Consider the following 27,593-nt stretch of genomic DNA (forward strand, 5'->3'; position numbering starts at 1 on the left):
CGAGCATCGGCAACGCATCCAAAACAAAAATGTCACATGGTGTACAAATAGAGTTGCAATGACATGCAAAACTGTGTAAATTCCCTTCCAGTAGAGATCATATAACCCCACCTTTGGAATATGATAATTGTTGATGGTGATGTCGTGGGTGTTATAATGGTCGAAACCTATTGGGAGAATGTTCGACATTCGTTGGACTTCATGCAGAACGGCTTCAACATATGGCATACTAGAACGCAAGTCCATTCTCAGCAAAGCATCGGTACCTGCTACCTTGTTGATCTCCTTCCAACATTTTTCTGTCATGAAAAAAAAAACTTTTGTCTACCAAAACAAAAAAAATTTCAACACCACAGCAACAATTTTATATCTACATCTTGTAAATTATGAGAATCAAATATTTAGTCTTTCGATGTTACCTTGCACATCAGGGTAGGCCATCATGTAGAGAAATGCCCATCGAAGAGTCGACGCTGTTGTTTCTGTGCCGGCAATAAACAAGTCATTCACCACTGTGATCAGATTTTGCTCACTGAAGATTTCTTGAGAATTGTTGGATTCCTGATAATAATAAAAATTTTTAAAAGTAATATAATGCATCCGGCGACTTCGGCAGCAGAGGCATAAAATGTTTTTCTTTTAGTCACAACCTCTCATTCTCCAGTGGCTGTTTTTAGTGATTGTTCACACAAAGCGAAAAGTGGGGTTAAGCAATTGGTTCACTTCTGGCTGTCTGTCTGTTTGTTTGTCTTTCTGCTTACAAATGTCAGTTTATGATCATCGATCAACTTGATTTCAATTGAATGTTATATTTTGAACACAAGTCGGAACATGAATCGGAAACCGAACCTGTAGTTAAGCAGTACTTTGGCATTGAATTCATCCGATCGCACATAAAGGAGTGAGATAATGTTTTTGCACTTTATGCTTGTCCTGCAGTTAAACAAAACTGAAAATCATTCCAAAGAGGAAACATACTGTTTTTAAGGACATCATAAAGAACACAAATAACAGACGATAAACGATAAACTTCCAGAATTTATGTTTACCCAACCTTTAAAATCTTAATGTTATTTCAATTGAATTATATACTTGAACACTGTGGAACACAAATCACCTCATTAGCATCTTCAAAAACCTTCCGTTTGGCAGTATTTGGACAAAATATTATGGAATTTTATGTCATCACGACCAATAAAATTTGCCATTAGTAGACCTGACCATTGTCTGGCCAATTGTAGCCAATCCCCGCTCTAGCGGGGAAAATGGCCTTTAAAACGATCATTCATTCATTCATTCAGACCTGACCATTGTCCTTGTTTCTCAAGACATTGTGGGGTAATGTATTGTTATGTCTGGTGGGTAGTGATATGTAGAGCAGATAGAGCTGCGTAGGTAACATGCTTCGAGGTGTCACGGTAAGGAAAACTACCTGTAATAAGTTCTTCATGTGTAGGCGTTTTGTCGGTTAAGATGTATACTTGTGAATCTACCAGGAGGTTCGAGTGATAAGTAGTGTAGGGATTAAGGAGTAGCACCCCTGTGTGTCCTCACCTGGTTAGCCAAACCTGTGTCCCTTTTGGCACTGCACACCACATAGGCATTCCGACGGGTCCTTAGCGCGACACTAAAGAACGCCCTCCCCCCTGACATGACTTAGGAAGAAACCAGGCCAGGACACCGCCGATAATGGCCACTGCCATTTACACCTTCGAGAGGCCTGTCCACCTCGAACAGCATGCGCTTTACAACAGGAGCAGGGAGCGGGAGTGAGAGTGACGCAGTGGGTGTGCACCTGGGTGAGCCAGCGAGTCGGTGGAAGAGACTGATTGGTTGGCAGCGCGCCAAGGCTGACGACACGGGCCGGCGGATATTAACGAGCGCCGAACGCCATTTTGGAGAGTCGTTCAGAGATCCTGAGTGAGTTACGCACGAGTTGAGCAGTTGCGCACTAGTGAGATTCCTGGCCCTGGCAGTTTCATGAGATCCCTGGTTGCGTTGGCTCGCAGATTCCGAGCAGATTCCTGGCAGATTCCTGGAAGATTCATGGCCTGAGTTGGCCGTCCTGGTGAGATTGGAGTTGGCTTGTCGACCGTGTACGAGGGTCAACCTCGTGGTGATCGGTGCTTGGTGCTCGGTGCTTTGGAACTTGGAGCGAGGCGTGCCGCGGGACGAAAGGAGCCGCGTGTTGGGTGGCGCCAAAGCCAACGACAAATACCAGATAAGACTGAGTTGCGCGTTCACCAGTACATGACGTGTTCTTTTCCTTAATTCAGATTCCCTCGTTTGTATTTGATACCTTGTGTGCGGGATCCTGATTTAGGAATTAGATTTACCGGCGCGTGCTTTTCCTGTCCCTGTTTTCATTTCATAAACCCTTATATTATTTGCTGTACATACTTGAACGCAGTTTTCCGGGTGATTGATTTAACAGATAAGGCTGCGGGTGTCTCGCCGCTCCCCTCCATCTCGCGCGCTTGGGGTAGTTTTTGGTTTTGGAATCCGCCATTGAGTTTTTGCCTCGCGGGAAACGCGGAAAACTAAGGCCTTCGCGATCGGCATCCGTGACCGCCTGATATAATCAAAAGCGGTTGCGTGACATTTGGTGTCAGGAGTTGGGGATTCGAACCTAGCGGACATTTTTTTTTTGCTCGGAGGTAGCTAGTCGACGCCGGCTGGGTGAAAATCCCCGCCCAGCATTTGGAACCGAAATTTTCATAATCGAGGTGGAGAAATTTGTATAGTTGATTGGACGTACGGAGCGCGATATCGCGTCTTTGAAAAATTTAAATTTTGTTTCGGAATTACAATAAATACACGCACGGGAAACGACCTTCCGAAAAGCGGATGTCGGAGGTCGACGAAATGGAGGTGCGTAGCGAGGCTTCTGTCAGTTTAGAGAGTGAGCCGGAAATAGGGGAATTAGAAGTGAGTCTTGGAACCTCCCCCGTCCCGAGCACCAACTTATCCCCCTCCCTTACTGGGGAGCCGGAAGCAGTGGGAGCGGCCCCGATAAATGACCAGATGTTGGATCAATTGCTTAGGGCGATGAGGGAGAACAGTGAGCGATTGGAAAATCAAATTGGGGGATTGGAAAATAACATAAAAAAAGATATGGGAGAAATGAAAAGTGAATTGAAGGGAGAGATGAAGGAAATGAGTGACCAAATTAATGAATTAAAAGGGGAAATGAATGCTCAGAATAAAAAAATTGATGGGCTGGAAAACAAAATGGAGTCCCAGGGGAATGAATGTAGGGAAGGAAAGAAGGGAATGAGTGATCGATTGGAGGGACAAATTGAAGGAATGGGAAATAAAATTGATGGGTTGACGGGGGAATTGAATGCCCAGAGTGACAAAATTGAAGGATTAAAGGAAGAGATGGAGGGGCAAATGGATAGATTAAAAGAGGGATTGAAAGAACAGATCGAAGGGATGGACAGCAAAATTGAAGGATTGGAGGGAAAAATGAAAGGGATGAATGAACAAATGAATGAAAAATTGGAAGGAAAAATTGGGGAAATGGCACAGCAGCTGGGGGAACTTGAGGGTAAAGTAGAAACTAAAATGGGGAAGATGGAAAAATCCATAGGGGTGGTAAGTGAATCGAAACGGGTAGAATTAGTGTTGAAAATAGAGGAGGGCGTGACCAAAGCTGTCCGAATGGGGGAAGAGTTGGGGGGTCGAATTGATAAAGCAAATGGGGACCTGGTTGTTTATCGGGACCGGGTGGATGCCAGAATGCGACAACAGAGTGTGGAATGGGGACTGCTCAAACAACAGGGGGGCGAATTGGCCGAGGAAGTAAAAGGGTTGGAAGCCCGCATAACAGAGCAGGAGCAAGGGTTAATTGAGAAAGGCCTGTGGGGGCCGCAATTGGATAATGAAAGGGTGAGTGATTTGATGCAGGAGCGACTGGAGACCTGGGACAATACAATCAAGGCGGAGGTTGTTCGGGTCCAAGAAAGCCTAAGGGAAGAGGTGAGTCGGTCTGTTAAACATCTCCAGGATCAGATTAAGGTGACCCAGGTGACCCTCACCACGAGCCACATTTGGACACGAGAGGCTCCAAAACTGAATACCCAGTTCTGGGGGGGGGGGGGGGGGGGGGTTTGGCCCCGGACTGGATTTGGACAGAGAGGAATCGGGGAATAGAGTCTCTGGAAAAACAATCCCCCTCGTGCATTTTGATGGATTAGGGAGCCTTGAGGCTTTCCTGACACAATTTGAGTGCGTGTTTCAGCTCAATGGTTGGGGAGAGCGGGAGCGCATGGGGAATCTGGTGGCGACACTGCGGGGGTCAGCCGCAGACGTGCTAAACGTGGTCCCAGAGGGAATATTGACCAGCAAGGCCATCTGCGAGGCCTTGAATCACAGGTATGGGACAGGTGCAAGGTGCGACCTGGTCAGGGCACAGCTGCTGCATCGCAGGCAAAAGCCTAATGAGACATTGCAGGAGCTGGCCCAGGATATTTACCAATCTGTGAGGATAGCATATGGAGACCTGCCAGCACAGGCGTGGGACAAGCTGGCGATAGAGAAATTTATGGCTGCTCTTCCTGATCCCGAGGTCCGGATGTTGGTGGAGTTGCAGGACCCACCCACAGTGCACCGGGCGGCGGAATGCGCGGCGAGACTGACCTTTTTGAGGAGGTCGAACCGCGCATCAGAGAGGGCACCTGTGACGGTACGGCAGGCAGAGGTGTGGGATCAGGAGAAGCCAGAGGATGATATCGGCCGAATGTTAAGGGCAATCAGTCGCCAGCTGACAAGTTTGACTGGGGGCAAATTCGCAGGGAGTGAGTCACGGCAGTTTGGTCCAGGTTTGCCATCAGGACGGCCTGATTTTTATCGGGTTGGGCCAGGAGAAAGGGATGTTCCGCCTGGGTACCAGAGGGGTCCGTTCTTGGGGACTTGTTTTAGATGTGGGAGAAGAGGGCACAGTCAGAGGAATTGTCGGCAACCATATGGGCCCCCACCTCCTAACAGGCTTCGCAGCCCAGAAAGGAGGGGTCCCCCAGTAAGTCCACATGCGCCAGAAAGAGGACCACCACCCCGGACTGGGCCTGTAGCAATAGAGCGTGCGGGAAACTAGAACGAGCCGAGCATACGGGGCCATGCTCGGCTGGCAAGTGTGTGGAGAAGCACCCTCCTTTGGTGAAAGTAGTGAACTGTGGAAAAATTGGCATGGGTAATCTAAGGGTTAGATGCAAAATTGAGGGAGAATTTTGTGAGGCTGTGGTCGAGACTGGAGCCAGTGACACCATTATTAATCCGAGTGGGCTAGACCAGAGTGTTGGAGGCTGGGACAAAATTGATAGGGTAGAAGGACACAGCCTCCAACTGGCTATGGGGGCAACGACGCCAATATTGGGACACGGAGTGGTGAGGATGGAGTTGGGTGGACTGGAGGTCAGCGTGGTTGCATGGGTGGCGGAGGTGTGTGATCAGTGTCTATTGGGACTGAGTTTCCTGGTGGAACATGACTTCCAACTAGACCTTGGGCGTGGTCATATGTGGTTGGGAACTGAAAGGCTGCAGTTAGTGGGACTGGGGGATGACGAGGAGGTGCAGGGGACGTGGCTGGAGGTTCCACGCACTGTGACCATGCCTCCCGGGTCCGAGAGAGTGGTGATGGCGGAGTTAGCAGCAGGTGCTCAATCCATTGATCAGCTGGGGCAAGTGGAGTCGTGGTCCTCACAGGGGACGGAGGGATTGATGGTGGGTCGCACCCTCGAAGATACCCGTGGGGCCTATGCTGGCAGTTAGGCTGCTGAACTTGTCCGATAGCCCCCACACTGTAAGGGGCGGAGCCATCATAGCCATATGCAGTCGTGTAGTAGAGGTCACCGGAGGAAGTGGATCCACATGCTTGCCAGTACAGCCGGAAAGAGGGGAAAATTTGGGGAAATGTGATTGGCCAGAGGGAGTGCGGGACATGATGACACGCTCTGAAGAGGGCCTAACATCGGAGCAGGTAGAGACATTGCACAATTTGGTTGGTAGGAACTTGGATGTTTTTTCTCTCTCCCCCAAGGATGTTGGACGCACGAGTCTCATCAAGCACCAAATTAGTACTGGCGAGGCCCGGCCTGTTCGCCAACCGCCGAGGCGGCGCCCTTTCACTAAGAAAGAGGAGGCAGAAGAACAGGTGAGCAAAATGGAAAGAGCCGGATTTATCGAGCCCTCGGTGAGTCCTTGGGTGTCACCCATTGTGCTGGTGAAAAAGAAGGATGGGACCACTCGGTTCTGTGTGGACTACCGCCAGCACAATCATGTGACACTCAAAGACTCGTATCCCCTGCCAAGGATTGATGACACCCTCGATGCCGTTTCAGGCTCAAAATGGTTTTCTACATTGGACTTAAAGAGTGGTTATTGGCAGGTGGAAATGGATAAAGAGGCGAGGGAGAAAACAGCGTTCACCACAGGAAAGGGTCTCTGGCAGTTTGTTGTCATGCCTTTTGGATTGTGCAATGCCCCGGCCACGTTTGAGCGTCTGATGGAACGTGTTTTAATTGGGTTACCATGGCAGACTTGCCTTGTCTACTTGGATGATGTATTGGTCCACGCTCCTACATTTGAACATGCTGCTAAAAATTTGTCAGAGGTATTTGGGAGATTAAGGGGTGCCGGATTGAAATTGAATCCGAGCAAGTGTGAAATTTTCAGGAGAGAGGTGACTTACCTGGGTCACGTGATTAGTGAGAGCGGCGTAGCCACTGACCCTGGGAAAGTAAAATCAGTAAAAGAGTGGCCCGCCCCCAAAAATGTAAGGGAGGTCAGAGGATTTTTGGGCCTCTGCACTTACTACAGGAGATTTGTGGCAAATTTCGCAGAAATTGCAAGACCCTTGCACAAATTGACAGAGAAAGGAGCCAAATTCATATGGTCAGAGAGCTGCATCGAGGCATTCAATCACTTAAAACAGCGTCTGGTGGAGGCCCCAGTTTTGGCATACCCGACGGATGACGGCAATTACATCCTGGGCACAGATGCGAGCCAGGAAGGATTGGGAGCTGTGTTGTCACAAATGCAACAGGGAGTCGAAAGGGTTATTGCGTATTAGAGTCGGGCACTTTCGAGGCCCGAACGAAATTATTGCGTTACCTGCAAAGAACTATTGGCCCTACTGTCTGCAGTTGGACACTTTCACCCTTACCTTTATGGGAGGGAGTTTGTGATCCGAGTGGATCATGCCTCCTTGCAATCGCTTCTTCGGTTCAAAGAGCCGGAGGGACAAATTGCAAGGTGGCTTGAGAGGCTGCAGCAGTATAATTTCACTGTGCAATATCGGCCTGGCAAAGCACATGCCAATGCAGACGCTCTCTCTCGGCGCCCCTGTTGGGAGACACAGTGCAAATTTTGTGATAGACAGGAAGCCAAGGATCCAATTGGGCAGGACCAAATTGATGCCCGCCTATATGCAGCGAGAGTGACCAGGCGAACTTTGCCACAACCCCCACCTGAATTGGGCGATGTGAATTGGCGAGAGAGTCAAAGGGAGGATCCTGTTTTGGGGCCCCTTTTCCATTGGCTAGAGGATGACGAAAGACCTTCCTGGGAGGAGATTGCTCCACATGGGGCCCAGGTTAAGGCCTTTTGGGCACAGTGGCAGATGTTGGGGTTGAAAGATGGCTATTTGTTCAGAACGTGGGTAACACCAATGGGCGATGTAGCTTCCTGGTTGATAATTGTACGAAACAAATTGAAGGAAGTGGTTATGGGGCACGTGCATGGGACTAGGACAATGGGACATTTGGGCGTGGCCAAAACTTTGTCCAAGTTGCGGCAGAGGTTCTACTGGGTGAATTCGGGCAAGGACATTCAAAATTGGGTGAGATCCTGCGACCTCTGCCGCGGTAAGAAGGAACCCCCACATGCGCGCAAGGCCCCACTCCAGGTGTACAGTGTCGGAGCACCACTTGAGCGGGTGGCAGTGGATGTGGTGGGGCCCCTGCCAGTCACCCGCCGAGGGAACCGGTACATTATGGTAGCAATGGACTACTTCACCAATTGGCCAGAAGCCTACTCATTTCCCAACCAAGAAGCCTGGCTGGTAGCTCAAGTTCTAGTTGAGGGATTCTTCTCCCGATTTGGCGTTCCAAGGGAGCTACACACCGACCAGGGCCAGAACTTTGAATCCGCCCTCCTGCGGTCGGTGTGTGAGCTCCTCCAAATTCATAAGACCAAGACGACCCCCATTCGGCCTCAATCGGATGGGATGGTAGAGAGGTTCAACCAGACATTGTTGACACAATTGGCCCTCTTTACATCCGAAAACCAGCAGGATTGGGACGAGCACCTTCCCTTTATATTGATGGCATACCGGACCGCCCAGCATGCGACGACTCGGTGCACCCCCGCCCTGTTGATGTTCGGTAGGGAGATGCGAGTCCCCACAGATTTGTTGATGGGAACGTCACCAGAGGAACCGGGTGAAGCATCTGTGGAAAGTTATGCAACCAATTTGAAAGCGAGCATAGAAAAGGCTCATGAGTTTGCGAGGAAGCAAATTGGCTTGGCTTCTTCGCATATGAAAACGCAGTATGACGCTCGGGCACACACACCTCGTTTCCTTCCCGGAGACCTTGTTTGGCTCTACTGGCCCCGGACAAGGAAGGGGGTGTGCCCAAAACTCACCTCACCTTGGAAGGGCCCCGGGGTGGTGCTTCGGCAGGTGACTGATGTGGTGTTCAAAATTCAGATGGGCCCGCATACCCTTCCACAGATAGTTCACGGGGATAGATTGAGCTCCTACATGAGTCGGGAGGCTCCTGGGTGGATTGGAAGGGTGAGGGGAAAATTAGGTGTGGTGAATGGCACTCTTGGACCCGACCAACCTGCAACTACCTGCGCTTGAGGTGAGTGTTTTGATGGGTACTGTCCCAGGCTTCAGGACTTGCTTATGGAAATTTTGGGGACATGTAATTTGGAGTTGGAAGGCGGGTGAGAGTGATGACATGGCCGGTGAGGGGGATGGATTGTGTGCCACAGAGTCTTGTGGGTGGCGTATGTTTTTGTGTAGTGGTTATGTGTTTCTATGTGGTCGTGAGGATGGAGGAAATGGATGAGTGATGATTATTGCAAACAATGAGTGGTGATTATTGTGCTTTTGAAAATGTGTAATGGTGAACTGTGAACTGGGATTTCACATGTGGCAGGCCATGGCAAAACTTGTGAAACATCTTTTACACCATCTTTGGAATTGTGCTGAAATGTGTTGAGAATTGGATGGCAGCGGGGGAGGAGATGTGCTTTGGGGTCTTGTGGGTGGGGAAGGTGTGTGTGTCCGCAGGTACGGATCAAGCTCTGAGGAGCCATGCCCGCGGCCCCCTCTGCAGCAATTACCCCTGGCAGCCAGTGATATCTGGAAATTGGAGCTCGTCGGTCGAGGGTCTGGTTGGGTGCCGTGGGGTGAGGGAGTCTCCCGGTGACCCGTGGAGCTGCGCGGAAGCAGGAGGCAACGGAGCCTAGTGTGTGTGGAGACCCTCACCGGCGAGGTAACGGCGGAAAGGGGCTGTTGGGCTGTCACGGGGCCAAGAGGAAAAGGGGGGGGGGGGGCAATGAACTTGTAAGTCGGTTGACTTGTTTTTGGGACTGCGGGCACCACAGCCTGAAACGCCCCCACCATCTTGTTGTGCGGTACCTCCCCGCTGCCTACTTGAGGAATGCACACATGTGAATGACATCAATGCCATGGTCCTGCAGGGGGGTGTATTGAAATAAGTGCTTGAAATGATTTTGTAGTAGTGAGTTCGGAATGAGTATGCGTGGATAAGGGGTTTGTGTTGAATGAGTGTGGGCGAAATTGAGATCTCGCGAGATCTTGGAGACGGCGGCAGGGATTTTCGAAGCTCCACACGGTCTCCACGTTTTTCGAAGTTAAGTCTGTTCACAATTGTATTTTGTCGAAACTGTATTTATCTTTCGGTGTGTGAAGTTATTGTGTGCAACTTTGGTTGTTTCTCGGTGTTTATCTTTCATAAATTGATCGTCTGTTTGCCGTGTCGCGAGCAAGGCCTTGTACAGTGTGCACTGTACAACCTTGAGGCTTTGTTTTTCTCTCAGTGGTCCGTCATTTGTGATCCAATAACTTTCGTTCTCTGTATTCCCAGTCTTTTCACCCATAGCCTACTTCCTTGTGTAAATCTCAACTCAAAAAAAAAAAACAAACAAAAAAAAATTTCATTTTCTGTTCTCATTCGTTTATTCATTCTTATTCGTTCGTTCGTTCTTCGACCACGTGTTTCTCCCCCATTTCCCCAGATAGTTTTCACTCATTAACCTTCAATGTTTACACTTTCCCCTGAAGTTATGTATTCCGTCATATTTTATAACACCTTTTTCTTCTTCTTCTTTAAAAGGCTGCTTTCGACTTGCTCACCAAATCAATTCATCCCAAAAAAAATATCCATCTCCTATAGTGCCTTTGTTCTACATTCCCTAAACTCTCCTGCACTCCATCCTCCATCCAGCGTCCTTAAACGTATTTTTAACTCGAAGGTCACAAGAAACTCATTTTGCAATAAATGTTCGTTTCCCATAAATCGTACACTTTCAAAAATCCAATCTCACCCCTCCCCTCCAAATCTTCCCCATAACCCCTCCCCTCCAAATCTTCCCCATCACCCCTCCCCTCCAAATCTTCCCCATCACCCATCCCTTTCAAATCTCCCCCCTTGCCCCCTCCCTCCTAAACTACCCCCTCACCCCTCCCCGCCAAGACGCCCCCTCGCCCCTCCCCTCCTAGACTCCTGCCTCACCCCTCCCCTCCAAATCTCCCCCATATCCCATCCCTTTCAAATCCCTCCCCTTGTCCCTTCCCTCCCAAACTCCCCCCTCACCCCTCCCCTTCAAATCTCCCCACCCTCATTGCTTCTCAATTTCCCCCCTCTCACTCCCCCTCCTCAAAGCGTCCTCCCCGCTTCTTCCCCCTTCAAACTCTCACCTCCATCTCCCCCAACCTTCTGCCTCGCTCTTCCCCCTCCTCAAATAACACCTCATTGTGGCTCACCCAATCACCATCAAACCTTTTGTCCGCCCCATCCTTCCCTTTCTCCGAGCTATTCTGAAATCTCTGACACACCTTCAACAGCTCTCCCTACCTCTTCCACCTCTTCCACATCTTACACTACCCCTCCTCCCCCCTGTTCTGTATCTGATGCTCCCCCTTCCTCTTCATTAACGGTATGGACCTCAAACATCCGGGGCCTTCGTTCAAACTTAACTGATCTCTCCATACAGGTTGCTTCTGTCAAACCAGACGTGATCTGCTTAACAGAAACTTTCCTCCTTTATGATGTCTCTGATTCCATAGTATCTCTCCCGGGCTACTCCCTCCTCCGGTATGATAGACCTGAGCCTCGTCCTGGAGGCGGGGTTGCTATCTTTATCAAAAACTCTCTTCCTCACTCGCCCTGCACTGCACTCTCTCCACCTCACCCCCAGGAATACCTCTGGTTACGGCTTCCCCTTCGCTCCCACCTCTTGTTCATATGTGTGTTGTACCGTCCACCAAACAGTGATGACTCCATCTACATCTCGCTGTCTGATGATATGGACCAACTTCTATCTACTCATCCCAACTCTCTCTTCCTCATATGTGGTGATTTCAACTGTCATCATGCCAGTTGGCTGGGTGTGGGTACCTCTCTCACCAGCCATGGCTCCTCAGCAAAGGACTTCTGCGACTCACTGGGACTGACACAATCTGTCAATTTCCCGACCCGGATCTCAGTCAACGGAACATCTTCTCTTCTGGACTTGGTTATGACTAACTTCCCTGAAAATGTCTGCTGCTCTTCTTCTGCTCCGATCGGATCATCTGATCATGTCCTTGTTAAAGTGGACATCTCTCTGACCATCCTCAGGGAGCCTGCTCAGCGTCGACGAGTCTGGCATTTCACTCAGGCCAACTGGCACGGTCTTCAAGCAGCCATCAATCATCTGGACTGGTCTCCCATCTCTACCACCTCTGACATCAACTCATCCTGGGAATTCTTCCAAAGTAAATTGCTCTCTCTCATGCACAGATTTATCCCATCTCGTCTTCAGTTGTCATACCCTTCCTCCCGTCCATGGTACACGGAATCTTGTGGTGAGGCTGTTGCCCAGAAACAACTTGCCTTCGTCTCCTGGAAAGCAAATCCAACGGAAGGAAATCTCATTTCCTTTCACAAAGCCCGAAACAAGTGTGTGTCCACCCTCAGGAGAGCCAGGAAACAATATCTCTCCGTTCTCAAGACCGAACTCTCTTATCTGTCTCCCTCTTCCAAATCCTGGTGGCGTCTGGTCAAATCCGTTTCTGGTGTTTGTTCCCCCTCCATCCCCTCCCTTACCTCAAACGGCTACACAGCTGACTCCGCACGTGAAAAAGCTGAATGCCTCAACTCTGTGTTTGCCTCTAAATCTTGTGTCCCAAACCCATCCCTCTCTGTACCCACCATACCCAGTCGTACCCTGCTGCTTCTGGACTCCGTGTCCTTTCCTCCTGACAAGGTGGAAAAGTTTCTGTCAACCCTCGACTCTGATTCTGCAACTGGACCCGACGGCATCAGCCCACGGGTCCTAAAATCCTGCTCTGCTTCTCTATCTCACCCTCTCTCTGTTCTCTTCACCCTCTCTTTTGCTCAAGGTCAACTGCCATCTGCTTGGAAATCAGCCAACATCACCGCTTTGCACAAAAAAGGTGCAAAAACAGATCCTAGCAACTACAGACCAATCAGCCTTCTCCCAATTATCAGCAAAGTCATGGAATCCATCATTGCTTCTGATATGAAATCTTTCCTCTTCTCCAATGGCTTGATCTCTGATCATCAATTTGGTTTCAGACCAGGTCACTCTACTCTGGACATGCTGCTTCTGCTGTCTCAACAATGGATGGAGGTCCTCAATGCCAAACAGGAAATTAGAGCTGTCTCCCTCGACATATCACGTGCCTTCGACACGGTCTGGCACCCCGCTCTGCTCACCAAACTCTCCTCCTTTGGTATCCATGGAAATCTCCACGCATGGCTGGCGGACTTCCTCTCTAGTCGTCGTCAACGTGTGGCCCTGAATGGGTTTCTCTCATCTCCTCTTCCTGTTCAGGCTGGAGTTCCCCAAGGCAGTGTTCTGGGCCCCGTGCTTTTTCTGGTCTTCATCAATGATCTCTCTGACTCTCTCGAAAATCCTCTCTATCTCTTTGCTGATGACTCCACTCTCTGCCGCTCCATTCCTCTTCCCTCAGATCGGCAGTCTGCTGCCTCCTCACTCTCTGAAGACCTGGACAAAATCACAGACTGGTCAAACAAGTGGAACATGTCTTTCAATCCTGACAAATCTCACACTCTTACTATGTCTCTCCGAAAAGATCGACTGGACAACCCTCCCATCTACTTTCTCAACAATCCTCTCCAAGAAGTTCTGTCGCTCAAGATTTTGGGTCTCACTATCTGCCATGATCTTTCTTGGGAAAACCACATTTCCAAGCTGGCCTCCAAAGCCAGTCGCCGACTGGGCATCCTCCGTCGTGCGAAGTCCTTCCTCGGCACACCTGAGCTCCTCACCACATACAAGGCTTTCATCCGCAGCTCAATGGAATACTGTTCTCCCCTATGGGCCGGTGCTCCTGCCTCACACCTAGCTTGGCTTCACGCTGTTGAAACCAAAGCTTTCAGAATTATTGGAATCTCCCGCGATGAAGCTATCTCTGAGGGCCTTTCACTCACTCACCGCAGGCAGGTAGGTGGTCTTTCTGTCTTCTACCGACTCCTCTCCGGCCTTGCACCCCCAGCTCTCTCTGTGCTCTGTCCCCCAAATATTCCTACAGGTCGCACAAGATCTGCCAGCAACCCTCTGATGGTTAAACTGCCGAAATCTCGGCTCTCCGCTCACCTTCACTCTTTCATTCCTCTTTTCTCCCGCCTCTGGAACAAACTCCCTCACTCCCTTCAATCCCACTCCTCCCTCCAGGTCTTTAAAACAGCTGTTCACCACCATCTCTTATCTTCCCCCATCCAAAACCTTGATCTTTTCTACCCCCGCTAATTCACCCCAGATCCACCTTGTTTGAAATTCCAACTTCTTTCCTGGAAGTCCTGGCAGTGTCCATATGTTTTATACCTCTCCCACTGCCCCCTTCCCACGCCCCCCCCCCCAAAGCCCTCACCCTCTCTCAGATCTCTCGATGTCTCCATGTCTCTCGGTCCCTGCTCTCAAATGTTGTGTTTGTGTCCTTCCCCCTCTCTCCCCATCTTGTCTACCGCTCCCTATGTTATGTTTTATGTTTTATGTGTCGGTTTGTCTTTCTGTGTGATTAATGTTCGCTCTTTCACGAGCCTCGATCTTGTATACAAAAAAAAAAAAAAATAAAAAAAAAAAAAAAAAAAAAAAAAAAAAAAAATCCACCTAGCCATGTCACTCACCAGCAAGATCTGGGCAGGGCCCGTGGAAATTTAGGGGTGCATTGGGGATGGCCCCGCAGGTAAGGTTGTGTCTTGTGGCATCCACCGGGGGACGCGGTCTGTAGACCGGGGTATGTAAAAAATGTTTGGAAGTTTTGAATTTTGTAAGTTTGGTTAAGTTTGTGGTGAAGTTAGATTCTTGTGTGTTGTTTGTTCCTCCCACCACAGGAGCAATGGAATGAAGACCATTGCAAATACATGATTGCATGATTGTTAAGGGGTTTAGCTTGTTAAGGAAGTGTAGGTAAATAGTCCGACTCACTTCCCACAGCCCTCCTGATTTATTTCATAGGTTAATTAAGTGTGTGACAGTAAGCGTTAAGACTGGGATGGTAGCGCCTGCAGTGAACCTTGCAGAAGCTATGGTTCCAGGGGGAGGTGGTGGGCTGTGTTATGTCTGGTGGGTAGTGATATGTAGAGCAGATAGAGCTGTGTAGGTAACATGCTTCGAGGTGTCGCAGTAAGAAAAACTACCTGTAACAAGTTCTTCATGTGTAGGCGTTTTGTCGGTTAAGATGTATACTTGTGAATCTACCAGGAGTTTCGAGTGATAAATAGTGTAGGGATTAAGGAGTAGCGCCCCTGTGTGTCCTCACCTGGTTAGCCAAACCTTTGTCCCTTTTGGCACTGCACACTACATAGACATTCCGACGGGTCCTTAGCGCAACACTAAAGAATGCCCTCCCCCCTGACATGACTTAGGAAGAAACCAGGCCAGGACACCGCCGATAATGGCCGCCGCCATTTACACCTCCGAGAGGCCTATCCACCTCGAATAGCACGTGCTTTATACCAGGAGCAGTGAGCGGGAGTGAGAGTGATGCAGTGGGCGTGCACCTGGGCGAGCCGGCGAGTCGGTGGAGGAGACTGATTGGTTGGCAGCGTGCCAAGGCTAACGTCACGGGCCGGCGGATATTAACGAGCGCTGAACGCCATTTTGGAGAGTCATTCAGAGATCCCGAGTGAGTTACGCACGAGTTAAGCAGTTGCGCACTAGTGAGATTCCTGGCCTTGGCAGTTTCGTGAGATCCCTGGTTGCATTGGCTCGCAGATTCCTAGCAGATTCCTGGAATATTCCTGGAATATTCACGGCCTGAGTTGGCCGTCCCGGTGAGATCCGAGTTGGCTTGTCGATCGTGTACGAGGGTCGACCTCGTGGTGATCGGTGCTTAGTGCGTGGTGCTCGGTGCTCGGTGCTTTGGAACCTGGAGCGAGGCGTGCCGCAGGACGAAAGGAGCCGCGTGTTGGGCGGCGGCCAAAGCCAACGACAAAGACCAGATAAGACCGATTTGCGCGTTCACCAGTACATGACGTGTTCTTTTCCTTAATTCAGATTCCCTCGTTTGTATTTGATATCTGGTGTGTGGGATCCCGATTTAGGAATTAGATTTACCGGCGCGTGCTTTTCCTGTCCCTGTTTTCATTTAATAAACCCTTATATTATTTGCTGTACATACTTGAACGCAGTTTTCCGGGTGATTGATTTAACAGATAAGGCTGCGGGGGTCTCGCCGCTCCCCTCCATCCCACGCGCTTTGGGTAGCTTTTGGTTTTGGAATCCGCCATTGAGATTTCGCCTCGGGGGCTAAGGCCTTCGTGATCGGCAGCCGTGACCGCCTGATATTAATCAAAGGCGGTTGCGCGACAGTATTCTATGAACTCTCCAATTACCTGTGCATGGATGTTGTTTCATACCTGTCTGTCTGTTTGTGCACAGGATATCTAAAAAAAGTTGTGGACGGATTCGGATGAAGCTTGGTGTACAGGTTGGGTCTGTGGCAAGGAAGAATTGTTTTGATTTTGGGCGAGAATTTCATAAGTGATTCTTCACGATTGGTTGTTGGGGCTAAAAACGAGATATAACACGATATTGTATCTCAAAAAGTTATGAACAGATTTAGATGAACCTTGGTGGACATGTGTGTGTGACAAGGATGAGTTGATTAGATTTTTGGGAAGATCCCGATCCGGATCCAAATAAGACAGGTTTTTTTTATGGTGGGGGCGTTTCAGGCTGACAAGAACAAGCCGATTCGATTTTGGTCCAGGTCCGGATCCAGATCCGGCCTATCAGTGGTATATACAATCAAATATACACTGTCCATCCTGGCATAGGTATGCGCTCCACTAAGTGCTGTTCTAGTTCTACATGTGATGTGTGGAAGTGTAAAATTTATGAAGCAAGTAATTTCTATGAGCTACAAACCTGCTCACCTCGTGTGCAGGTTTTTTTTTGTGGTTTCCATGCAGAATTTGGGATTTCCTCCAGTAGGCGAATTATCTCCGACACTCTGACCAAGTTCGTTTGCTCGAGAAAAGTAAATTCTTAGTGGAGGCAATGGTAGACCACATATTGTCATGACAAAAGCATTTTATGACTGAGGGTAATATGATTACAGATAGGGTGTTTTTTTGAAATATAGTGTTGGATCGGGTCTTCCCAAAATGATGAATAAAATGAAATGTTTTATTGAGTTATATAAACAAGTTGTAGAAGGATATTGTTTTTCAATGTAAAATAATACAATTGACAACAAATAATAAAATAATACAACGGATGCCACGGTGTCTGACCTGGGCGTCTGAAGTAGTTAGCATTCACTGAGCTGCTTTCCAAATCCCATTGTGTTTGGTAAAACTAGTGAATAATCGACTCAGTACGAGGTCGAAGCTATGCAAAATACATGGTAATTATTTTGCAGAGTTGGACAATGGGAGTGGATGATTCACTCTGCGCTGGCCGATGGAGGATGGGCTCAGCGCACCCTTTTTACTACTTCCACTGGTAGCTAATTTGATAGATAGTTTTATGGAATTGTCAACGTTCTCAGTAAATCTTTCAAAAGAACGATAATTAAACACTGAATCAAATAAAACTTATAGATTATTAGTGTTTGATAAAGGTTAGTCTAAAGTGTAAAATCCTATAAAAAAAATCCATGTACATGCAGTCTGGTAGGCTAGCTCTCTCTGGCTCTCTGATCCAATATCTTCTCAGTAAAAATCTTTTGTAAGGGATTACAGCATGTAGGTTTTGTAAGATTACAGCATATAGGTTTTGTAAGATTACAGCATGTAGGTTTTGTAAGATTACAGCATATAGGTTTTGTAAGATTACAGTATATAGGTTCATACCTCTTATATATGATTTTGACTTATGAGGGAAAAGATGAGTTTGCAGGTTGACAAAGGATGTGGTTGTCATAGCTACTGAGTGACCTTTTGATTAAATAAGGACTTTCTTATTAGTTAACCATAAAGTTAAAGATTATTAAACCATAAAGTTATGAAACAAAAAACGTTATGTAAATGTCCCTGCAATGGCGTTATAAAACGTTAGTAGTGTATATATGTTGCTTCTGGGACACTCTCATTTTCCCATTGACTTACATGTTAATTTTCCTCTTAACCTCATTGCCCATTAACACCTCTATTTCTCCCACCCTAATCTTTATGAACCTTTTGTCTATAGTACCTATCCTTAATGTTGTTCATTAGACCACTCAAACACTACAAATATTTGTTTTCTCTTATAGACCTATAATCCTTCTTCTACATATCATCTGGCAGATTATCTTTGACCCACTCAAACATCGACCCATTCACTTACATGTTAATTTTCCTCTCACCTCTTTACGAACCTTTTAGCCTTTTGACACCTATCCTTAATGTTGTTCATTAGACCACTCAAACAATGATCCCCCCTTGGTCTTATGCTACTCTTACTATCAATGATCCCGAGTAGACCACTCAAACATTGATCCTACAAATATTTGTTTATGCATGGGAAATAATTTAATTCTCTTGCCACTCTCTTCACCATCTAATATATTAACAAAGTATATGTTTGAGTTTGGTTCTTTATTAAGATATTTTAACTGAGCTAAGATAAAATGGTAAACCTCCCTCAATGTTCTTGTTTGAGCGCCTCCAGTGCCACATACCATTTTTAAATTAAAGTATATATTTTCCTGACAACCATCAAAGTTTTCCGTCCACTCAAAAATATTTCCATCTTTTTTACCCAATTCACTGGTATTTCAATTAATTCTCTTATTTGTTTTGTAATTTTTTTTACCAGTTGTCTTTTCAATTATACCTATTTGATATTTTTCACATTCGTTATGTTTACCATTTATATACCAAGGTTGATTACACCTCCACTCTTTAGTCTGGTTGGTACTTGGTTCTATCATTTATATAATAGTAAAAAGGCGGCGGTAGCCCGTTAAAATCCCTAACCCCCCTTTTTAACTTATCACTTATGTACTTATATAACCATAAGGGAGACTATCAATTCCATTTTCTAAAATAAACCTTTTATCATCAAAAGCCCGCAATGCTTTCTTATTCACCTCTTCTGAATATAATTTATGTTTATAACTTCTTATTCCATTAATCTTTCTAAACTCTTCTTTCTTTGTTGTTAAACAGTTATAATATTCCTTAAAGTTTATTGTTTCTTTAATAACTTTTTTCTTTACACCTTTTAACTTCTTATCAGTCTTTTCAACGTTATTCACAATGTATTTATAAGCATAAGCCTTAGACCTCAATCCCACAAATTCACTCATGACATTTCCTCCTAATTCATCCTTAAACTTTCCAATCACCTTTTTATTTTTAGAAGAGAACAACTCACTCTCTGGACTGTAATTACTAGTGTCATAGATATTAATGTCCTTTTTCATGTCTGAATAAACATCATCAGTATTAATTTGCAAAATAAAATTATCTGTATCCATATAAAGTAGATTAACATCATTTTGATATTTCTTCCTCAAGTTATTATAAAAGTAATCATACATTAATGACTTTGATAAATCAAGAATTGATGTTCCAAAATAAATAGGTTTGTCCATTTCAATACTCTCTTTAATCAAATGGATCGCACAAAAGTTCTCAGTAAAGACCTCAGCTCTAGTAAAACTCGGTCTATTAATTAATTTTGATGCTTGTTTCCAAGATGTTGATAGTCTGATATTTTGTCTTTTCCTCACATTTTCCATGGTCTTACCAAAGACCGCATTATTCATCAATTTATAAAAGTCTTTCTCAAAATCTGTTTTTGACTCTGTTCTTCTTTGTGTATTAAAATCAATGTACCCCTTTAACCAATGACTTTGATTGAACTTTAGAACCCTATGGATCTTCTCTACTCTTAGACCTTTTGATAAATATTGTCGCAAATTTCTTTGGTGTAGAACATAATTTTTCTTGTTATATAATGTAGTAAGTAATTTTTCTGTTGATTCACCTATATTAAATGATTGTTGATAATCACTTAACCACTCCTTCTTTGGACTTTCCTTTTCACAAGCAAATGGGAGATCTTTGTGTAGGTTATGAAGTTCCTCTGGATATTTCAAATCAACTTCAAAATAATAACCAACTTTTTCTTTATCCAATTCTTTTTGTGTAGAGATACATACATCTTGTAAAACCTTTTTGTAGTCTTTTTCCTTTACCCATCTAAGTTTTCCATAAGGAAGAGCCTGAGACATTGCCCAGCCATACAGGTTGTTCGCGTCATAGTACATCAAGTAAGAACTCTCTTTCGTTGAATCATAATTTGGAAGATATTTGTTATTTGCTTTTGCGTATCTACTCGAGCAGACTTGTGAAATTCCACCTCTTTTTGCCTTTTCAATCATCAAAAGCATATCAACATCGGTTATCAAATCCAAAGCTTGTTTTGTCATTTTCAACATCGCACTCCAGGCCAATCCAGGTGCTGTGTAGTAGTGAGCAGGATCCAATCCATATCCAGTGTGACAAACAGATCTAAAGGCTTCAAATACATCGGCCAATAAAAGCACATCAGTTTTGAGATACAAATCGTGATACTCGCCAAGATTCTTGATGTTATATTTTTCCCAAACATTTTGTGCGTGTACATAATCTTTATCAGATATATGACTGTTGTTTAATTTGTTATAGAAATTTTCTTTTGAAGGAAGTTGTGTTTCATTGAATCTCTCAAATGAGTCCATATAGTCATAGCGGTAAATTCCCTTTTGTGTTAGAAAATCTTTATCTAAAAAATACTCTGAAAGACATGGAAACTCTTTTAGATTTTGAACCAAGTTAGCCAATGGACTTGCCATGAATTTAAATGTATCAAGAAATCTGATATGAGTAACAGGAGATGTGTGAATTGTTTTTGTGAATGAAATGTATTTCTGATCCATGTTTGGAATTGCTGAGATACCTCCAGAAGTCTTTGAGAGTTCCTTGATAAATAGATGTGTATCATAATGAGCGTTGTTATGAAGAAAAACAGGAATGAAAGAGGGGAGTTGATAATTAATATTACAACTTTGATGAGCCGGACCTCTATATTTACCAGTGAGATGACAATGGTCTCTAACCTTTAGACCTTTACCAATTTTCTTCTCACAAATATGACAGGCAACCTTTGGCTGTCTAAATTCTCTTTTTTCTTTACTTGTTAAGGACATTGGTTTATTGGTTTCTCTCATTATCTTGGTTAATCGGACATAGTCTTTTTCTAGTCGTTTCACAAACTCCTCTGGGGGTATTTGAGCCTCTATACACCTCTAACTTGTTATATATATATATATTTTTTTTTTAATTTTTTTTTTTTTTTTTTTTTTGTATACAAGATCGAGGCTCGTGAAAGAGCTAAGATATGATATTCATCACCAACGGATGATTTGATATAATAACAAAAACCACAAGGAGTATGTTTTTGATATTTATTTGTGTATGATTCTTTTGGATCTGGAGAAGCAGTATCAATTTTTTCTAAAATACTTTCAAAATCAGCATATATAACAAATGGATGTTTTATTGTTTTCTTTTCATCTTTGAATGTGATCTTTGAGCCTTTTTTAGGCATGTTGATTACCGTTGATTTATGTTCACCACAATAATTTGAATGTTTATCTAATCTTTCTTGTGTATGGAAGAAGTTAAGACAACGCATACAAATATATATTTTATTTGTCTTTTACATACTTGTGGTTTTATTAATTTTGTAATATCTTTGATGTATGTATAATGTGAATTTTCGTCTGAATTAAAATATAGAAGATTAATATGAGTTTGTTTACAATTGTCAGAAAGTTTTAAAACCTGAATGTTGTTTGTTTCTGTTAGACCATAAACATTAACTGATAAATTATTCAACTTTTCAAATTTAGGAATATCATTTAAAGTCATCGGAAACTTCAGATCTTTCGTATTTAATGTATTCTCATATTTTTTATAATGAGATACTCTTTCATCATGAAAATGTGGAGGATGTAAGTGTGCTAGAATAGACCAGAGAAAACATTTATTGTCTTTATTTTTGATATTGATAACTGCTTTTCTATTTTTGATAACACTGGGTAAATCAATGTAAGAAGAAGCTTTTAGAGGATCTGATTTAAGAATATGAATGTCTATGTAAATAATTTTTCCTATATTGAATCCACTTCCTACGATTGAATTATCCACATCTTGCTCTTGTTTAATAAGTTCATCATAGACTCCTGATGTTTTAAAATCTTGATATGAAGATATAAAGTATGGCTCAGTTCTCATGTATGGTGTATCTATAACTCCTTCGTCCTTTGTCATTTCTAATTTTACTCCCATATAAAATTTAAGTGGTTTCATTTCTTTTAGTGTTTTTTCAATCAACGTTTGAACAGCAGGTTTAACTATTTCTACAGCATCAACTATAGACTCTGGTTCAGGAGGTTTGAAGTTAAAGACTCTTATTTTAATATGTCCTTTGAATGCACCATCAGAGTTTTTAGTTGTGATAAAATTTGATAAATGTTGATTTGTTTTTAGATGTATTTCGAAGCCTTTCTTGAGGATATTTTTATTACAGGCAGAACAGTGTTTTGTTTCCTTCTGAATAGGAGATAGTAGGTGAAGTAGATTAAATGTGTGTTTGTTAGTTTTAAGGTGTCTTTTGTATTGTTTATATTCTTGTTCACAAACGTCGCAATACATTGCTTTGATCATATTTATATAGCAAAATTATACTTAAAGTAAAACACCTTTTTATAGGTTTTTTTTAAAGATGAAACTGTGCTTAAAGTAAAACACTTATAGAAGAAAGTGCCTTTTTACAGGCTTTTTATATATGAAACTATACTTAAACTAAAACACTTTTTCACTCAGAATCATCTGAGTCATAACTATCACATGAATACTCAGAATCATACTCAGAGTCATCAATAAAGCTACTCTCATAACTATCATTTGAGCACAAACTATTAGCATCATAACTATCATCTGAGTTCAATGAAATACTATCATCACCATCGTCCGAGTTCAATGAAATACTATCATTACTGTCGTCCGAGTTCAATAAAATAGTAAAATCTTCACTGCTGTAATGACTCATATTTAATTAGCAGGAAAAATATTCCCATCAATATCTATATACTTTCTTTCATTAACAGATTCAATCTCTACATCTTTAATATCAAAAGTTAACTTTAAATAATCTCTAACTATCATAGAACGAAATGACATTTCACCAGAAATATTAACATCATTCATTTTACTTAGATCTACACCCTTTGGATTATTAAAGTAAATACAAATTTCTCCACGAGTATTGTTGATGGTCTTATCATTCTTTTTCAAAGTATCGCGATCGATCACTTTTTCAAGCTTTGAATAAATTGCCAGGAGTAGAGGAGAAACTTTTGTTAGATTTACTTTAATGGATGTCTTTCCAGGTATAGTTAGAGCTCTTCCTTTAAATGAAATAGAGGGGCTCATGTTATTTTCCATAACTGGTTTTACCCAAAAATTTCCATATTTATCTTTGTTCAATTTAACATCTTTGACATATTTTTCTATATCTTCCACCGAAGTAGAGATTGATTGGAATTTGTCTTTTGTGCTTTGAAACATTGTATTTATTAATGAATAAACTTGCGTTTAGTTTAAGTAAAAATTTACTATATAAATATGATAAGTTCTGAAGGATATTTAGAATTTCCAGACTCTCCATATGATAAATTAGAGAATTGTCCGGCTTGTGATAGAATAGGGCTTAATAATGAGGGTTCATATAAACAATGTATTTTCTGTGATTTAATTTTAATTAATGATAATAAAAAAAAAATATATATATATAACTCTTTTAAATTAGAACCAAAAATGAATTACTTTACAAGATTAATAAGAGAGATGAATGTTAAGTATTGTGATGATAATACACCATTTCTTTCAAGGGAAGAGACTATTTGTATTGAGGAAATGTATAAGGGTTTAATGATATTTATTATTCAAAATAATTTTAATGGAAATGTTAATACAAGATACTATATAAATAAAATAATGAATTATTTTGAAATTAAACCCGAACTCAGGATAAAATATAGAGTTTCTAAAATAGCTAAAAAAAAGTTAGATGACTTGTTTTCCAAATATATAAATGAATGATTTTTTACCCGTTTGGGAAAATAAGATAAAATTTAATAACCATAAAAACATTCCAAATTCATTGAGATGTCTAATAGTTGGTTCAAGCGGATGTGGAAAAACCTGTTTGCTTTTAAAGATGCTCCTTACCCCCAACTTTTTAGATTATGATAATTTAATAATTTTTACGAAGTCAAGTTTTCAACCCGAGTATCAACTACTATCACAAGGTTTTAATGCGGGTCTTAAAAAGGAAGACATTATCGGTTTATTTAAACTTCAAAACAAACTAAATGATTACAACATTGAGGATATAATACAACTATTTTGTGATACACAGAAATCAAAATAAAAACCCATAACTTGTATTCTCAGTGATAATACGGATGATATACCTTCACCTCAAGATTTAGATAAATCAAAAAAGAACCTCGTTATCTTTGATGATTGTGTTAATGAGAGAAACCAAACAGTAATGGATAGCTACTATACAAGAGGGAGACATTCTTCTTGTTATTGTATTTATCTTAGTCAGTCATATTTTCAACTCCCTCGGCGCTCAATAAGAAACAATGCCAATACTTTTATTTTATTTAAGTTAAATTCAATAGATGTAAATAATTTTTGGAGAGATAATTGCTCTACGTTATGTAATAAAAAAGAATTTGAAAATTATATGAAACACACGATTGGAAAATATAAATATATTGTTGTGAAACAAGATGAGATACTCACTGACATTTTACACACATAAATGACAACTATTATTATTAATCTTGTGGGTAAATCTGCTTCAGGAAAGAACTTTCATAAATCTAAACTCTTGAATAGTAAAAATGAAAAGATTGTAAGTTTTTTCAAAAAACACCCTATGATTCGTTTTGTAAGTACTACAACCAGAGAAATGTGACCAGGAGAAGTAGAAGGGAAAGATTATTCCTACATTTCAATGGAGAAACATATGCGATTGAGGAACGAAGGTCAAATATTTGAGGAGGTCTCTCTTGGTTCTACAAAATATTCACATTGTAAGAGTGAGTTAAATAAAGTATAATCTAATGGTCTTGAGATTTTAGAAACTAATCCTGAAGGAATGAGACAAATTATTAAACATTTGCGTGGTGATGGAGTTAAGATTTTATCATTCGGTTTTGATATCGATGAGGAGACTCAGCGCAAACGTATGAAAAGCAGAGATACAAGTATTAGTGAAGAAGAAATAACAACTCGTATTAATACCAATAAAGAATTTGATAAAATATTTAAAGAAAAGGATTTATTTCAACACATTTACTATAATGATGAAGAAAAGGAAAATTTTCCCATTAACCGTTACAATTCATTAAATGATATTTTTCAATAAATAAATACAGAAAATGAATACCGAAGAAAGAGCAAGAAAGTTTAAAGAACATCAAGAGTTGGTTTCAAAACTTGTAAAGCAACAGGAAGAGATAAAGAAGAAACGGAGACAGAAACTAACTGGTGAAGAAGCCTTTGAAAGAAAACAAGAGAAATTTTTTAAACCACTTTTGAAAACTCAACACTCACCTACAGTTCCCACAGTAGAATTTACTCCAAAAAAACTTCAAATGCTCAAAGATTTTAGTCAAATGACGATGCAAGAACTTGGAGAATTAGAATATGATGATGAAGGATTATTTCGGAAACTTGAGGAGGTAAATCAACCACCTAATTATGTTGTGGAAGCTCTTCAAAACAATGAATATTCGGCAGGTTCAAAAACCAGAGCAGGTCTCATTCCAACAGAAGAACCAGCACAGTTCCATCTTGTGAAAGAAAAGTTATTGATATTTAATGATAAATTGGTGTTCTTAAGTTCTGCTCAACCAAATGTTGAATTAACTCCAAGATTAATGTTTCTTCTAACAAACTCCGGATTCAGCGGTTCAAAATATTTTGATGAACCACTTGATATGGAAAATGCGGAAGATAGGGTATATATTGATTTACTAAACTCACTTGATTATGGAATTTCTGTTGCCGGTAAAAGTAAGAAGAATGAGAAGGAGAAACATATTATTGATGCTTTAAGTAAGCTTGGTTCGGGTGTTAGTTTTCTTCCAAATGACCCATCACAATTAGTTAATAGGTTATTATTGTTGTTAGGTAGTAAGAAGGCTGGAAACAACAATTGTTTTAATGAAGCATCTGCCATTTTAGATCAGTTGATGAATATGAAAATAATTAATAAATGTCAATACAAAGATATTTTATTAGATATTAAATAAGATGAGAAGCACAATTCTTAGTTTTAATTTCACAACGAGTGATTACACAGCATCATTCCCTTACCCACTACAACTTGACCCCCTTACCTCATATGAGGCTTCTTTGTTGTCAATGGAGACTTACAATACACTTTTTAATATCACAGAGATAAACAACAAGTTTAGTTATAATCCAGGAAGTGGGTACAAAACTATAACAGTTTCACCCGGAGCTTACGAGATTTCTCAAATATCTTCTGAAGTCTCTCGCCTTATGAAAGAAAAAGGTGATGAACCAAAAAATATGGTAATAGATATTCAAAAACACACTTCAAAATCAACGATTAAACTTAAAAACAATTATAAAGTTGATTTCACGATTGAAAATTCATTCAGAGAGCTATTGGGTTTCTCTTCAAAAAAGATTGAAACTAACGGGACGTCTTACAGTGATAATGTCATTCAAATATCCTCTGGTATAAATTCAGTATTAATTCATTGTGATTTGATTGATGGTGCTTATAACGATGGAATAAGAACAAATACAATATTTTCATTCAGTGCATACTCAACCCCGATTGGTTATAAATTCAATATGGAACCAAAAAATCTTGTCTATTTACCTGTGTCAGGAAAAACCATATACAGAGTAAATTTTAGGATAACCGATCAAGATAATCGTATGATCTCCTTTAATGAAGAAATTATATCCATCAGAATTCACCTACGTGAAGTTTTTCAATAAATAAATAATGGTTATTGTGAGAAAACACGAGTTGGGAAAATATAAAGTAATTACAGGGGATGGGATGTTCCTTTCACCATACTATAAGGGTGAAGGTATGTTTCTTGGTAGAGGATACTATAAACCAAAGAGACAACGGGGTGTGGGACATCAATTTAGAAATAAAGGAGATGGGATAATTGATACTCTAATGGGTATTGGTTCAACCATTCTTAAACATAAAGACCTAATTGGTTCAACTGCTTCTGCCGTGGGCTCAGTTGCGGGTGATATAAAGAGTATAAAAGATGCTCAAAAGGAGTCTCATAAATTACAAGCAATCAAAGAAATAAAAAAAGGTAAAACTCAACTATCTTCACAAGAACGACAAAAAATCATTAAAATACTTGGGTATTCCTTGGGTATATACTTGGTTGATATACTTGGGTATATACCTTGGGTATATACAAAATACTTGGGTAAACAAAAACAAATACTTGGTTGATATACTTGGGTATATTCCTTGGGTATATACAAAATACTTGGGTAAACAAAAACAAATACTTGGTTCCAACAATTTTAATGCTATATAAATACAAGTATGGAAGCGATTGATAGTATCTATGATTTGGCTGATACGATTATCATTTCAAACTCCACTAAAAAGGAAGACTATTTCAAGGTAAATGCTATAACAGGAACAGACTGGAATTCAAATGGAACAAAAAGTTTTGAAATAAATAATCAACAAACTTACTTGAATATAGCTGATAGTTTCTTGCTGTGTAAATT

At 42.1% G+C, this 27,593-nt stretch overlaps 1 protein-coding gene across 4 annotated transcripts in view; it reads right to left on the minus strand.

The window, feature by feature from the left end:
* The window catches only part of LOC137427237 (cytochrome P450 2J2), a 149,010-nt gene that overhangs the window by 25,151 nt on the left and 96,266 nt on the right, over positions 1-27,593 (minus strand). For 3 of the 4 annotated variants that reach the window (XM_068116600.2, XM_068116582.2, XM_068116572.2), the window contains 2 exons: positions 420-561; positions 112-299 (listed from right to left, as the gene is read on the minus strand). The exons of the other annotated variant lie outside the window; for it this stretch is intronic. In XM_068116600.2, the coding sequence (XP_067972701.2) occupies positions 112-299; positions 420-561 (330 nt within the window). The remainder of the gene's footprint in view (positions 1-111; positions 300-419; positions 562-27,593) is intronic. 4 annotated transcript variants of the gene reach the window in all.

The sequence above is a fragment of the Myxine glutinosa genome, chromosome 1 (assembly GCF_964187855.1).
Source record: "Myxine glutinosa chromosome 1, kmMyxGlut1.1, whole genome shotgun sequence".
In the NCBI taxonomy this organism is placed as follows: Eukaryota; Metazoa; Chordata; class Myxini; order Myxiniformes; family Myxinidae; genus Myxine; species Myxine glutinosa.